Raw genomic sequence first — 15,993 nt, forward strand, 5'->3', positions numbered from 1 at the left:
AGCACTCACTCCTGGATTCCAAGGGCTGTGTTTGTAGTGGACATGAGTGTGGCAGTTGTGAAAGTACTTTCTTTGTATTCTAGGATTAAAGGATAAGACCACCTCTCCTCGCTCACCTCATTCACTGCATGGAGGTGAAAGCCTGTGGCCCTCTGGGGACCCATTGCACGCATGAAGGCTTCTCACAGAATGCTCCTCTCTCACAGTGTAGATCAATTCAGCCTACTCATTCATTCATTGGTTCATCGATTCATTCATTCGTTTTTTTTTTATTCATCCAACAAATAATTTTTGAAGAGAGGTACCTAGTAAGCTCCAGGCCCTTTCTAGGAATTGGTGTTACAATTGTGAAAGAGACAGAGAAGGTTCCTGCCCTCACAGGGCTAATATTTTAGTGCAAGCAGACACTAAACAAGAGAACTAATCAAATGATACCCCATGACGGTAACTGCTGTTAAAAAATTAAAACAAGGTAGTGGGAGGGAGAAGATGGTGGGTAGGAACAGGTGGGCAGAGGGAACTACTTCAGATGAGGCGACATATGAACTGAAACCTGAAGGGTAATCAGCCAGCTCGCTATGTAAGGATCCGGAGGAACTACATTACAGGAAGAGGATATACCACGTGCAATGACCCAGAAGTCAAAAAGGAGCCTGGCCCGTTTAAACAGAAAGGTCAGTGAAACTGGAATACAAAAATTGAGGAAGAGAGAGGTGGAAAATTAAAGAAGATGAAAAAAGCAAGAGCCAGCTAGTATTGGGCCTTGGAGCCTGGATAGGACTCTAGATTTTCTTCTCAATGGGGAGTTTAAAATAGATTTACTTTTCACAGAGATAGTGTGGGCACTGTATGAAGAATGAAACCTAAAGGGGCAAGTTTGAAAGAGACTCTAAGTCAAAATGCTGACCAGTGAGCCCAAGTGAGAAGACAAATTAGGACAACAGCAATGGCAATGGACAGAAATGGCCAGATTGGGGATAAGGTCTGTAAATGGAGCCAAAAGGCTGTGCCGATGGACTGAATGTGTAGGGCGAGGAAAAGACAGGAATCACGCGGGGCTCCCAGGAGCTGGACAGACGCTCAGTGCCACGATCGGAGGACGGAGAGAGAAGGGATGCAGGGGAGGGAATGGGAATTCAGGATGACTTTTTCAGTTTTTGGTAAACAAGTTTGGCAAACTGATCTTTCTGGGGGCCAGAAGGCCCTTCTGACAGAGGCACAGAAGTATCCTAAGACACTGCATGTTATACAACTGTTGGCCCTGCCCCCAAGCCCCTCGCTGCAGAGATAGATCACCAAGCCGTTCTAACATTTGCCTTTAGGTCCCAGGTTCCTGCCTTCTCTCTCTGGGCCCGCTTCCCGGTGGGCCTTCCTGCCCCTCATTTCTCTCCTTAGGAGCCTCTAATCCCCATTTCTGTGGCCTCTACTGCTTCTGATGTCAAACCCTTCTTCATTCAAACTCTTTTTATTTCTTGGACCATCCAGGCTCCTGTCCATTCCCCTCTGCCTTCTTCTCCTCCCTCTCCACACGAGGCCAAGGTTGAAACTATAAACATCTGGAGTTGCCAAAAGGATACAGGATATTTGCCAGATGCCTTCCAGCTCCTCATTAGTAAGACAATTTCTAGGAAGCTGTCTCATCTTTGGCACTACACACACTAGCTTGACTCTATCCTCTGAGAATTCAGGTTTCCCTGTATGCTTAATTGGAGATTGGGCTGGATAGGTTAAGTTGCCCCAAAGGATCAGTAGGTTACAGTTTTAAAAGTTCACAAACTAGTTAACTGGAATATAGTTTCTACCTGGAACAAAACCTATACAGGTTTATAACACATATTCCCCAGCAATCCACATCATTCATGGATTCGAACTGAAGTCCACAGCAAAGAAAGTAAGTCCCAGAGAGATAGCTACTGTTATAATTCCAAACTCTCAATCCAAAATTTTCTTCTTCCTCCCCATGACTGACAAAGGGACTGCTCAAACCTTCAGACTCAAACCTACTCCTCTTTCCACCAAAAGGGGCACGGACCTTCCCCGGCACCCCACCACAAAACCCACAAGAGAGCACAAGAATAGCATGACCGATGGAAGGTGAAAACTATTTCATTAGATCAACTGTTATTGCTTACACATTTAAAAACCTAACTCTGGGGGCACCTGGGTGTCTCAGGTAGTTAAGTGTCTGACTTTGGCTCAGGTCATGATCTCACAGCGTGAGCTCAAGCCTCCCATCGGGCTCCTTGCTGACAGTGCGGGGCCTGCTTGGGATTCTCTCTCTCTGCCCCTCTCTCAACTCTCTCTCTCTCTCTCAGAATAAATAAACTTTAAAAATACATACATACATACATACATACTCTGAAGAGGTCAAGTATTGCTCAGGGTTACCAAATAAGTGTCAGTGGTAGGGCTGAAAGATCTTACTCCTACTTTGCACTACGCTATTCTGTCATCTTAGCAGGACAGCTGTGGTTCATGAAATTTATGATTACTCAAAGACATTTCTTTGGGGAAAAGATACTTACTTAGAGGCATGCTTCCCTCACCCCCTAATAACAATTCTTGATAAAAGGAAAACATGCCACCACAAATTTATTTAATGAAATGTCAGAAAAAATTAAAAACAAAGAACAGTTTTGACTCAAGCCAAGGCTGCCAATTCATCACTTTTGTTGTTAATACAAATTTTCACTATAAAAATAGTAAGTTGGAAAAATGACTTTAATATGCTTAGCTAAAAACAGTTCGGAAAGCTGACACTAACATAATTGCACAAAAAAATGAAATTTACTAGATAATACTTTATTTTGCCCCATTATACTCATTTCTACATGGCAATTTTTATACTGCTATTAACTATATATCCTTCCACCAGACTGCAATTTCTATGGAAGCATGGATTTTGTCTATGCTGTTCACTGATGTACTCCAAGCACCTATAATAGTCACTGACCCATAGGAGACATTCAATAAATATTTTCCACTGTTGATAAATGTAAGGTGTCATTTTCTTGCAGCATAATGCACCGTAAAACTGCTTCTTGGGGCACAGTCGGTTAAGCATCTGACTCTTGATCTCAGCACAGGCCATGATCTCACAGTTTGTGGGTTCAAGCCCCACACTGGGCTCTGCGTTGATGGCATGGAGCCTGCTTGGGATTCTGTCTCTCCTTCTCTCTACCCCTCCCCTGCTTGTGCTCTCTCTCTCTCTCCAAAGAAATAAATAAGCATTAAAAAAAAAAACAAAAAAAAAAAAAACCTGCTTCTTGAATGAATGTTCATAAATTGGGAATATAGCACAAAAGCAGAATTCAATGGAGGAAGCTATATCTGGGAAAGGAAGGTTCTAGTGAGTCATCTTGACTGATGATGTGAAATACAATCATCTACCAGAACACAAAGCAAATGAAAGCTTCTTACAGTTAACACAGATGTCACATGTCTCTTGAATTTAAACTCGGGCACTCAACTGCCAGGGCAGTGCCCCTGTGCTCACATGAGCATAAGTTCTTGCTCTCCCCACCACTCTCCCACCCCTTGCAAACCTTTTACTTCATTTTAAAAGTAATTCCAAAAACCTTGGTTATCTGATTTTCCCAGCTCAAAGTAGATCAGAAGAGCTAGAAGGGCATCATAGGAGGAGGCTCACCAATTGGAAGAGACAGTCTGGCAGCCGATATGCTGACAACCAGGAAAGAGAAAAGAAAGCAGACACCAAAAAAAGCACAGGAATCTGGTATCATTTAGTTTTGATTCAAATATAGCCATATACAAATGTGTGTGTGCGTATATGTATGTATATATGCGTATATATGTATGTATATGTGTATGTAGATTTCCCATGAGAGTTTTGCTATTCTGAACACAGTAAGTGATTTTCATACTGATGACACTTTAATTAAACTGCCTACATTCTGTAGACTCTGCTTGAAGGCAACAAGGAACTAAGTCAATCTTTATTAATTTCCATATTATAAGAAAGGCCGATCACTTAAGGGGACAAGTAATTAGCTGGACAATTTAGTTCTATGGAATACCCAATCCCTGACAGTGACAGCAGGTACCTTTTTGGGTTTTGTTTTGAGGGCCTATTACACACCAGGTCCTGTGCTAAGTCCTTCATACACAGTTTCTCTGCTAATGTTCTCAACAACCCTTTAAGGAAAATATATCTTCCCTTTTTCTAGATGAGAAAACAGGTCAGAGAGGATAAAGACATGCTCTAAATCATAAGGATAGAACACAGTGCAGCTGGGATTCAAACTCAGGAGTGTGATTACAAATCCCGTGCTCTTTCTACTGCACAGCAAGCTGACTCCCCAACACTAATAAACCCTGGAAATGAAGTATTAACTGAAGAGCCGCACTATGTGGGAAAATGTGACCTCTTGGCAACAGAGCTCAGCATGACATGACCAAAGTCGTAAACTTCAAATCCACAATTATATTTCCCACTTTTTTTTAACTGGCCCTTTCCTTCCTGTGGGTTCAAAAGAATGAATGCTTATTTGTGATAGTTAATCCAGGAATTCAACAATATTTACTAAGCGTTCACCTTGTACAACACTGTAATAAATACTAGTTACTTCACTAGCCCGCTGGTGGTTTCACTACTAACCCTCAAATATTTTCCTTACCTTTTAGTCAATGAAAGATACAGAACCATTACATTATAAAGCAAGAAATGTGGGACTTTCAGATGAGCATGGGTGATGTAAATAAGGCTAAAACAAATTAATGAGAAAATACCAAAGTATCGATTTCTCCACTGGGAATTCAACTTTTTGACAGTGTTATCTTGCAAATGTCACCACTTTTTCTTTTAAAGTCCCACCTTAGAAAGCTACTTTTCAGAAGTATTCTCTGGTTAAGAAGGAGTAGAGTATTTCAGACCAGAGATTTATGTTCACCTTCTGTATCTTAAGAAATCCTATTACTGGAATATTTTATTTTACCTTTTGCTTATGTTAAGTTCCAACTTACCATATCTGTGCTAAAACAGGCTGAGGTAACCCAGATTGAAAAAAAAAGTTTCTAGCTTGATCACCTGTAAATTAAATGAAATTTAATTATAAATTAAAATTTCATTATAAATTAAATGAAAACAGTTTCAGGAAACAAACAACAGCTGACCGGTATCTTCTTAGAGCAAAATTGCAAAAATAAGAAAGAGGCTGGCAATTCTGCAAATACTGAATTAAATATAGGATAAAAGCCAAAGCCTATAAGCAGCAGTAAAAGGAACCCATCAGCACTGACTTTAGAACTTAGAACTTAACACGCTAGCAGGGGTAGATTGTCCACTCTAATTAATCTGCTATTTAGTAAGATGGGAACAGCTATGACAAAGCATAGGACATATGACAAAGCACATCTATTTAGGAATCCTCAAGAAACTGATGACCCCACACTTCTACTTTTTAGGTTCTCTGCCATTCCTAATATCTGCACTTCAAACTGTCAGTACATCTGATACATTTATGGAGAAAAAGTAACAATGATTACAAGATTCACATCAGTGATTAACAATTAATAATTTAAAGATAACTGTGATACACACACACATAAAAACAACTCCCCAGGAAATCTAGATCCCATTTTTTTTTCTAAAGCTAACTCCTAAAGAGTAACCAAACAGAAAAGATAATAGATAAGGCAAGGTACAAAAAGAACTTTAAGGATACAGCAATGAGAGAATTCTGTCATTGGCTTTTTTTTTTTAATATTCAGAATCTGTTCATTTATTTACATTTCCCAAACCAAGATCAAAATTAAACAAGCATTTTAATTTAAGGACCACAGCCCATTGCTTTATTACTTAAAGAATGTGGTACGTTGATTCTCACCAATTCCCATCAGCGATATGCGCCAAACAAGTGGCTTGACATCCATTAAGGAATGCAAAGAGGCTTGAATGCATTATAGGAAATGCAACTGAAAAAATACAGGCTCAAGGCTAAGGCAAATGTCCCCTTGGCCGTATGTGCCCACCTCAGCTTCCCATAATAGATTTTCCACAGGTATATGCACTGCTAATAAGTAAAAATGTAAAAATGCTGTTTCCACTTACCAGTAATAAATCCGGATATTGGCTTTAAACTATGAAACTGTTGATCGTGCTTTGCTCTTTCCTCTACAGTTATGGCCCAGATATCCAGGCTGCCTAAACCCAAAGAAAAGAAAAAGAAATTATTCAATGAGAAAAGAATAACAAAGTGCTCACACACACTATTTCCCTAGTACTTTCAGATTCTGTCACTATGTTATCAATTATTTGATCGATTAGTATCTGTTTGCCCTTGGGTGTTACGCATATAAAGTTAGAAAATTAAGAGTAAAACAGGCCAAAATAAGAAAGATACCAGCCCAAATTCTTTTTTAAAAAACTTGCCCTAGGGGCGCCTGGGTGGCGCAGTCGGTTAAGCGTCTGACTTCAGCCAGGTCACGATCTCACGGTCCGTGAGTTCGAGCCCCGCGTCGGGCTCTGGGCTGATGGCTCGGAGCCTGGAGCCTGTTTCCGATTCTGTGTCTCCCTCTCTCCCTGCCCCTCCCCCGTTCATGCTCTGTCTCTCTCTGTCCCAAAAATAAATAAAAAACGTTGAAAAAAAATTAAAAAAAAAAAAAAACCTTGCCCTATAATCTTATAGTTAGCAGGACTATTTAAAGACATAAGTTAATAATCATTTATTTATATAAACTCAAGCAATGAACCAAGTGAAAACTACATTCTCAGGTGATTCAAATGCCACACGTGAACGTTATGAAAGAACCAGAGCTTCACATTTCATATCCCATGTGATTCCATGAAAATCTTTCTGGAGTGACAAAAATATTGAAATACTGGATTGTACTGATGACATACAACTCTGCAAATTTACTAAAAGTCACTGAATTGTACAGTTAAAATCGGCGAATTTTATGGTATACAAATTATACCTCAACAAAGATGTGTTTAAAAACGGGTATCCTGAAAAAAAAAAAAAAAACAACTGCAAACCAAAGAGACTGGGCTTTGGTTCCCCTTCAGTTTCAGCTCTGAGACTGACCACATGCCCCCTCACTTCTGTCACTTCTTGGATCTTCCTCACTTTTAGTCCTAGGTCTCCTCAATGTGATCAAAATAATTTCAGATTATCTATAGACTGAAGACCTTCCAAAGTTCAGATACTTTCCAAAAAGCTGGGAACAGGCAATAAAATGTGAATGTGGCTAGCACAAATGCAAAATGAACACTGCACCTCTCCTCTCTACGGGGTCTGGTGGGACAGTGACAGGAAGGGTGGGATTCATTCAGCCGTGGGAAACATATTTACTGACTGCCTCCTATGTGCAGGGCCCAGTGTCAGACATCAGAGACACCGTAGTAACTGAAACAGATATGATCCCTTCACTCAGAGGCCTTCTAATCCTACAACTTCTACTGCCCTCTTGAAATTCATCCGTGGAATTAGAAACAAAAGGAAAAGTTGGGGTGCCTGAGTGGCCTAGTTGGTTAAGCATCCAACTCTTGATTTCAGCTCAGGTCATGATCTCGGGGTTCATGAGATTGAGCCCTGCATCAGGCTCTGTGCTGAGCCTGCTTAAGATTCTCTCTTTACCTCTCTTTCGTGCTCTAAAAAAAAAGAAGAAAAAAGAGAAAGAAAACACACAAAACTCAAACCTGCCCAGTAATGAGGAAGAGGGACAAAACTGAAACAATAATGTTAATGGTTTTGAAAAGTCTGCATAATCTAGAATATCATAGGGACTTTTACAGATGTGATCAGAGAGGTGGTGATTTGTGCTATACTCTCTTTATGATGACTGGATTAGACAGCTGCCAAGAGTCAGCCATTAAAATGGCACCCTCTCTTTAAAAATAAACAAGTAAATAAAATTTGGCCCGTAAATAAAGCCAATATTTAACACTTTAATCATAATATTAGGAAAAATTACCTGAAACAAAATTTTTTATGCACGCTGATATGTTTCAAGCAGATAAAGTAAAACAAACAAAAATTGTCCTGCTGCAAATCCAGGCTTTAGGAAAAGTACAGAATAAATGACCCAGTCACCTCAACAAGTGCAATGCAAAGAGAAAACAGTGAGGAGGCTTAGGAGACACGTGAACTGAGATCAGTGTCTGCATCCTTATTTGAACTGACAAACCAGAGCAAAAAAGGGTCTGAAGACCATCAGGAAAATTTTAACACTGACTTGATAGCTGAAGATATAAAGGAATTACTGTGAATTTTATAGGTGTGATAATGGCGTTGTGGTTATGTCTTTAAGAGTGTTCTTATCTTTTAGAAACACTAAGATATTTGTGAATGAAATGGTATGAAGCCTGAGAGTTGCTTCCAAAGAATCCAGATGAAACAACATTAAAAATATGGTCTTGGGGCGCCTGGGTGCTTCAGTCAGTTGAGCATCCAACTCTTGATTTCCGCTCAGGTCATGATCCCAGGGTTGTGAGATCGAGCCCCATGTTGGGCTCCATGCTGAATGAATGTGGAGCCTGCTTAAGATACTCTCTCTCTCCCTCCTCTGCCCCTCTCCCCGACTTGTGCTCTCTCTCTTGAAAGTAAAATAAATATATATATATATTTAATATATATTATATACATACACATATACAAATATATATATATAAAATCTGGAATACATTAAAAAAGGAAAATCTCGGAGAACTTACCTCCAAAAGGTGTTGGAAACTGAGCCATGGTTCTGTTACTTTTACCTTGCTAATCGACGCCTGTAATTGAAATGCAACATTTAAGTTTATGAAAACTTCATTTCTATACACTTATCAACACACTGACATGCAGTCTTTAATGATCAGAAACTGATACTACACTTGATCTTAGCCAAAAGGCCGAGAAGCGATGATCAGAAACTGATACTAGCGCTGTTCCATATGAAAATGAAAGTTACAATTAAGGGGTTCATTCATTCATTCTCGGCAGCTTCTTAGTGCCAGCTACAATGGCGGGCACTGGGGAATGTGAAGCTTTCAGTCTGGTGAGTGATACCATTTGCTCAGAACAGCCTATTATATCACTGAGGTTTTACTTGCTACTCTTTAAATGTACGCCTTTACTTAACTATCTACATATACTAGTCCATCTGCTTGATGGTTGTAACAGCAGCTTCTTTTAATGAGCACTTAGTACAAGCTGCACACTGCTCTGGGTGATTTATAGCTCTTAAAACTCTTCATCATCACAGCCCTATGATATCAGTAAGACAGACAGGTATTACCATCCCCTTATTACAGATGAGGAAAATGAGAATTAGAGAGATGAAATGATTCGAGCAATACCACACATCTGATGACTAAGCTGGATTGGAGCAGGGATAGCGAACTCCACAGCCTGCGTTCCACCCGTGAAAAACACGGTCTGCAATCACTACTGAGAGATTTTGAGAAAGGCCACAAACAATGTATCCTAAGTCAATGTCTGTCCAGAATACCAATCACAAACCCAATGCTCCAAAATCCCCATCAGGCGTTATGTGTTCATGAATAGCCAAGGTGAACCTCGTCGTCTTCTCCAACTAAAATAATCCAAAATTAATATTTGCTTTTTCAACATGGCAGAGGCATACAGTTAAAAAATGAGTACTAAATATTCATACATTAAAAAACTTAGTTACTTTTAGATATTTACAATTACAGTCTCTTGTCCTAATACTCTTCAATTTCCTATTTTAATCTGTCCATGGATTTTTCCCCCAAATATCATATTTTTAAACTTCCAAAAGCTTTTTCTTGTTCTTAACTCTTTATTCCTAGTACTCTGTCATTTTTTTAACGGACACAACACCTTTTACTCTCCGGATTTTTTGGGTGGGAAGGAAGTATTTTGCTCTTTCACGTTCTTCTGTTTCTTGCATCATTTGATTCCTTTTTCTGTTTGTTGGCCGACTGTTTTGGGTCTCTGTCACTTTTGAGGCTTTCCTCATCTATCTGGTGATCCCTGGCTGCTTCCTCATATTTAACAGTGAGGTACTAAAAAAAATCAGCATGGATGCCAGTTCTCTTGATTGATGGACTGCTGTAGATGACAGTCACATTTCACTCGGAGACCTCCAATGTCAGTACGCAGAGGTCTCTTCATTCAAGCTGCTCAGTTTTGCCAGAAAGAAGTGTATGGGAGGGTGCTGGCTTTTGGGGAGGAGTAGAAAAGGCAGGAGTAAGTGAAGGGCTATACTTCCGGGTGTACACTAAGACCTACTCCCTATATTTTCAGCCCCGACCTTTACTCTTCTGGTCAGAAGCATCTCTGTTTCTACTGCTTGACCCATCTCCCCAGGAAAAATGGGACTGAAGAAATCATGTTTGCTGGGGATGCAGAAGACATTCCAAAAGATCTGGATATAGACTTTTCAAGAACTTCCGTTTCAGCTACAAAACTGACCTCTGCCTTTGGCAGCCACCAAACACTCTGAATCCTGTCAAGACACTCCTGGGGACTGCTGATTTGTCCCTCATCTCTGCCGCCCTTCGGTAGGCACTAGGTTGTACCTTCCTCTGAACTCGGTTACCACTCTATTCACTCTGTTTCCAAAAAATTCTTCAGATCTTTTGTTCACTATCTTCTCTACTATTATCTTTCTCCCTCTGTGTTAACAACTGCTGTGCTTCCTTTGCGATCACTGCAGATGTGATGGAAGAAGAAAAGATACATGTGGTCAGGCCACCATATTTAAGTGCGGGTCTGTGGATCCCTTTTGAGGCAGGCCACTTCTCACTGCCAATTCCCTTTACGGCACCTGGGTGGCTCAGTAGGTTGAGCCTCCGACTCGATGTCAGCTCAGGTTGTGATCTTGCTATTGGGGATCCTGAGATCTTAGACCCTTGCTGGGCTCCACCCTGAGCGTGGAGCCTGCTTTGGATTCTCTCTCTCCCTCTCCCTCTTGCATGCATGTGCACTCTCTCTCTCAAAATAAATAAACCTTAAAAAAAAAAAAGAAATTAGCTGCTATTCTCTTCTTCCACAATTTCTCGCTCAATACACTATAGAGGTGAGCTTGATGATTTTCCAAAATTTTTTAATGTTTCATCTCACTTAATCTTCATAATGCTCTTAAAATTGACAAATCATACATCTTTTTATTGAGCTTTGCAAAAGCAGTAAGCTCTCATTTTTTAAAAGCATAGTAATGCAAATATTTCATATATAGAACATGAGAAAACATTCTGTTCTGGTTTACTTCCACTCTTTACTATTTATTGCAAAATAAAGAAAAGTTACTGGTTTATCTATCTTCTTGGTACCCAGCCACTTTACCACATTTTTTTATTGGTGCTAAGGCACTCAGAGGAGTCTCTCAGGTTTTCTAGATCTATATCCTCTGAGAATAAAGAATTTAAGCTTGCATTATTTGCCCAAACCAGTAAAGCTAGGCTATGTAATAGGTGCAAAGGCAGGAATTTTGATATTGCCCCTGGCTTTCATGGTGATGGTTTTGGTGTTTAGTAAGTATTGATATTTCATAACCAATGAAATAGGTTATAAATAGTTATATCTGCTATTGTGTTTTGGTAAATAGCTTTTGCCATGTTTAGGCAGTTTTCTATCATTTTTATTTGACTTAAACTTTCATTAGAAAAGCCTGCTCATTTTTTTCAGAGGCTTTTTTAGAGTATTTAATAAGATGACCATGTATTTCTTTTTTAATTAGCATACTAAATTATAGTGATATATTTCCTAACACAAATTATCCTAGAATTTATGTAATAAACCCAACTCAGATACGCATGTTACTCTTTTACTACATAACTAGGTCCAATTTGCTCACATTTTCTTTAGAATTTTTGCTTAAGGAAACATTATACACAATTCTATGCAACAGAGAATCTAGAGACAATGGTTAGATTTCTACTTCACTGTAATTTCCAAACTGATCTTTTAAAAGGACATAATACTTTAATAGAGCATAGAACTAACTTGAAATGTAAAGGTATAACATGAAAAAGATCCCAAGAAAAAATAATTTTAGGGGTGAGTTTGAACTAACCTTCAAGAAACAAATAATTCCTTTTACTAAAACAATTCCACAGGTTATGAAATTAGCATAACCAATACTAAACTATGGTAACAAAAGTAGTGACCATTTTCACCTAGATATAATTATACGCCTTACTTTAAGTGTTTCACAGCTATTTTGAGAGTCACAGAGTATAACAACTCCTATAGTCCAAAGTATGTATGTATATTTTTAAAAATTTTTTTAAAAGTTTATTTATTTTTGATAGAGTTCAGTGAGCAGGGGAGAAGCAGAGAGAGAGAGGGAGATGGGAGGATCTGAAGCAGGCTCTGTGTTGACAGCAGCGAGCCCCATGTGGGGCTCAAACTCACAAACCATGAGATCATGACCTGAGCCGAAGGTAAACGCTCAACTGACTGAGCCACCCAGGTGCCCCAAAGTATATTTTAATGATCAGTGGCTCCTTGCAAAGAGTATTTGCTGAAATAAAAAATAAATAAATAAATAAATAAATAAATAACTTTAAAAAGAAAAAAAATGGGCATCTGGGTGGCTTGGTTGGTTAAGCGTTCGACTCTTGATTCCAGCTCAGGACATGATTCTCACCTTAGTGAGACTGAGCATGAAGCCTGCTTACGATTCTCTCCCTGCTCCTCCCCTGCTCATGCACTCCCTCCATGTCTCTCTCTCTCTCAAAACTAAGTATGTGCTGTTTACTGTCCTTCCTAGAATTCAGGAAATCATCCCCCACTTCCTCCCTCTGCCCCGCTCTGTGAACCTCTTCCCCAAAAGCCTTCACTTCATTATTAGCAGCGTCAGACAAAATTTATCTTCTGGCCCTTCTAACTACCCTGTCTGCTTCCTCGTCATCTTAAATCCATAAGTAACAATGGAAAGGGTTGCAACCTCAGCCTGCGCCCTACACTTGCAAACTAAAGCCCTTCTGTCTCTTCCCTCCCCAATCCAACCCTTGTTCCTTGACTGTCACTCAACTTAAGCCAGGTCCTGGTAAGGAATGGACCTAATAAAAACTAAATCGCTTTGAGGTGTGAAGAAGATGTACCTTCCAGACTTATTACTAACACAAACATCCAAATGCTGGTTTAAGGATGACGCTGGAATATTCCCACACACATTTCTTTTAGCCACAGGCACTTCAAATGCTATTTACAGCTAGGTTCTCCTCAGCTCCTGGGGAACCCCAAAGTAGTAACACGCAATGAAGCAACCAGATCGAACCTTCCAATCCCACCTCCTTTTCAGTTCTATGCCACACAGGCAGATCAGGGTGATAACATCTTGGTTCAAACTGTTGTTCCTACTTTTACATATATTTGTCGTATGTATTACAATAATTTGAAAAAAGAAAATAATTTTTTAAAAATACCGCAAGATTTCTAAGTGCCACAAACCAGATTTCTAGTTTGGCTACAGTGGTATAAGCCCACTAGAGCCTCTGTCCCACTTAAAACTAAAAACTGGGCAGGGGCGCCTGGGTGGCTCAGTTAAGTGTCCAACTCTTGGTTTTGGCTCAGGTCATGATCTCACAGTTCATGGGTTCGAGCCCCGTGTCGGGCTCCATGCTGACATTGATGGTGTGGAGCCTGCCTGGGATTCTCTCTCTCCCCCTCTCTCTGCTCCTCCCCTGCTCTTTCTCTCTCAAAAATATATAAACTTTAAAAAAAAAAAACACTTTTGTTTTAAAAAACAAATACCTAAGGACAATAAGAAGTAAAGAAAAGTAGGCAGATTTCAGAAGACAGTCAGAAGTCCCCCCAACTTTTGTTCACTTTTCTCTAGCAGCTCTGCCCCGAGAGTTGGCCCAGTCATGGAGTTATGCAGTGAGGCAGAGGAGCAAAAGGTAAAACTCTGGTAGAAACCCAGTCTGGCCAAAGGAACTAATAAAAAAGGCCTCTGTGGACAGGAGAGTGTGAGGATCCCTTAATTCTGTAAACGAACTCCCACAAGACTCAGGCTCACCTCTGAGCTGCAGGACGGAACAAAAGTAGCACAGCAAAAGTATTGAAAACTGACCTAACAATGGGACCTCTGTGAGCAGGCGGCAGCAGGCAGAACTTGTACTTGGAACCTAATCAGGAAGAAGACCTGCTACAACCAACACCAGCACTGTGCAGAGGGTCACCGCAGCACCCAGAACCTGACATGAAATTCACAATCTCCACGAGGCAATCCAAACTTACTGGACATACATGCAACTAGGAAAATCTTGCAAATTCTCAAAGAAAGGAAAGACTGTCATAAACAGATCCCAGATCCCAAATGATACAGAGACTGAAATTATCACAAAGACTTTAGAGGAGCTATTATCACCTGTGTTCCATGAGGTAAAAGTAAACACAAATGAAATGACTTGAAATACACAAGATCAGCAGAGAAGAAAAAATTAGTTGAAAAAGAAGCAAATGGAAATTTTAGAGAGAAACTTAGATCTTCAAGAATAAAGGAACAGAAACAGAAATGATAAATATATGGATAAATATATAAAATTAGATTTTTCCTATAAAACTCCTTAAGATACGTAGAGTGCTGAAAGCAAATATTGTCACACTGTGTAGCAGGGCTATCAACATGTATAAATGTAATAATACATAGGACAACCTTAACATAAAGGTCTGTTGGGTAAGAGTAAGGGACTTAGACGGCTGCAAGCCTTCTACATTTTATTTCAAGTAATAAAATATTACCTGTAAGCAGACTATGAAAGTTAAATATATTTAATCCCTAGAGTGACTACTTAGAAAAATAAAAACACAAACACACAAAGAAATATAGCCAGAAAGGCAATAGACAAATGAAAACAGAACGCTAAAAATTACTCAATTCAAAAAAGTCAGGAAAAGAAGAATAGAAGAACAAAAAACAGGATAAACAAAACAAATAATAAAATAGCAGATGTAATTCTAAAATACCAATGACCACGTTAAATGTTAATGGTCTAAACACTAAAGAAGAGAATGGGGGGCGGGGAGCAATGTAAACGACAAATAGAAGGAAGGGAATAATAAAGATACTAGCAGATATAAAAGAAATTTTTTAAAAGACCTACAATAGAGAAAATTAATGAAACCAAACTCTGGTTCCTGGGGGGAGGGGGGAAAACCCTTACTGACACTGATTAAAAGAGAGGGAGAACACAAATCAGATCAGAAATGAACTAAGGGTCATTACCATCAATCCTACAAACATTAAAAGAATAAGAAATACTAAAAACAACTTCATGCCAACAATTTGACAATGTGGATGAACAAATTTCTTGGAAAAAACTTACTAAAATTGATACAAGGAGAAACAGAGTATCCAAATATTACTATACTTATTAAAGGAACTGATTTTATTTTTTCTTCCCAAAAAAGAAAACTGCATTCTCAAATGGTTTCACTGGTGAATTCTATCAAACATTCAAGGAAAAGAAAATACAAAAACGTTGCAAACTTTTTCAAACAATAGAGGGATTAGTGACCAACTCATGTTTTTGAAGCCATCATAATGCTAACACCTGACAGATATTATCTTCCAAAAATTACATATCAAGACCCTAAAGAATATAGATGCCAAAATCCTTCACAATAAAAGCTTCATCTTAATAATACATAAAAAGGTTAATGAAACATGACCAAATAGGGTTTATCACAGAAATGCAAGATTTGCTTACCATTTGATAATCAGTTAATGTAATTTACCACATTAAATGAATAAAGCAAAACAAACAAACAAACAAAAAAATCCCAATATGATCATTTCAGTAAATGTGGGGAAAAAAAGCTTTTGACAAAAAATCAACACCCAATAATGATTAAAACTCCCAGAAAATTAGAATTAATAGGAAACTTCCTCAGATACAGGGCATCTATGAAAACCTACAGCTAGGGGCGCCTGGGTGGCGCAGTCGGTTAAGCGTCCGACTTCAGCCAGGTCACGATCTCACTGTCCGTGAGTTCGAGCCCCGCGTCAGGCTCTGGGCTGATGGCTCGGAGCCTGGAGCCTGTTTCCGATTCTGTG

The 15,993-nt window shown here is 39.3% G+C and overlaps 1 protein-coding gene and 1 pseudogene across 2 annotated transcripts in view; both read right to left on the bottom strand.

Moving 5' to 3' along the window:
* Positions 1-15,993, bottom strand: part of ITSN1 (intersectin 1) — a 219,303-nt gene that overhangs the window by 142,899 nt on the left and 60,411 nt on the right. For both annotated transcript variants that reach the window (XM_049629272.1, XM_049629271.1), the window contains exons 2-4: positions 8,675-8,734; positions 6,071-6,163; positions 4,984-5,047 (exon numbers count right to left, since the gene is read on the bottom strand). In XM_049629272.1, the coding sequence (XP_049485229.1) occupies positions 4,984-5,047; positions 6,071-6,163; positions 8,675-8,702 (185 nt within the window). In that variant the 5' untranslated portion in view covers positions 8,703-8,734. The remainder of the gene's footprint in view (positions 1-4,983; positions 5,048-6,070; positions 6,164-8,674; positions 8,735-15,993) is intronic.
* On the bottom strand, positions 8,755-8,866 carry LOC125922274 (uncharacterized; annotated as a pseudogene).

Source organism: Panthera uncia, chromosome C2 (genome assembly GCF_023721935.1).
Source record: "Panthera uncia isolate 11264 chromosome C2, Puncia_PCG_1.0, whole genome shotgun sequence".
Classification (NCBI taxonomy): Eukaryota; Metazoa; Chordata; class Mammalia; order Carnivora; family Felidae; genus Panthera; species Panthera uncia.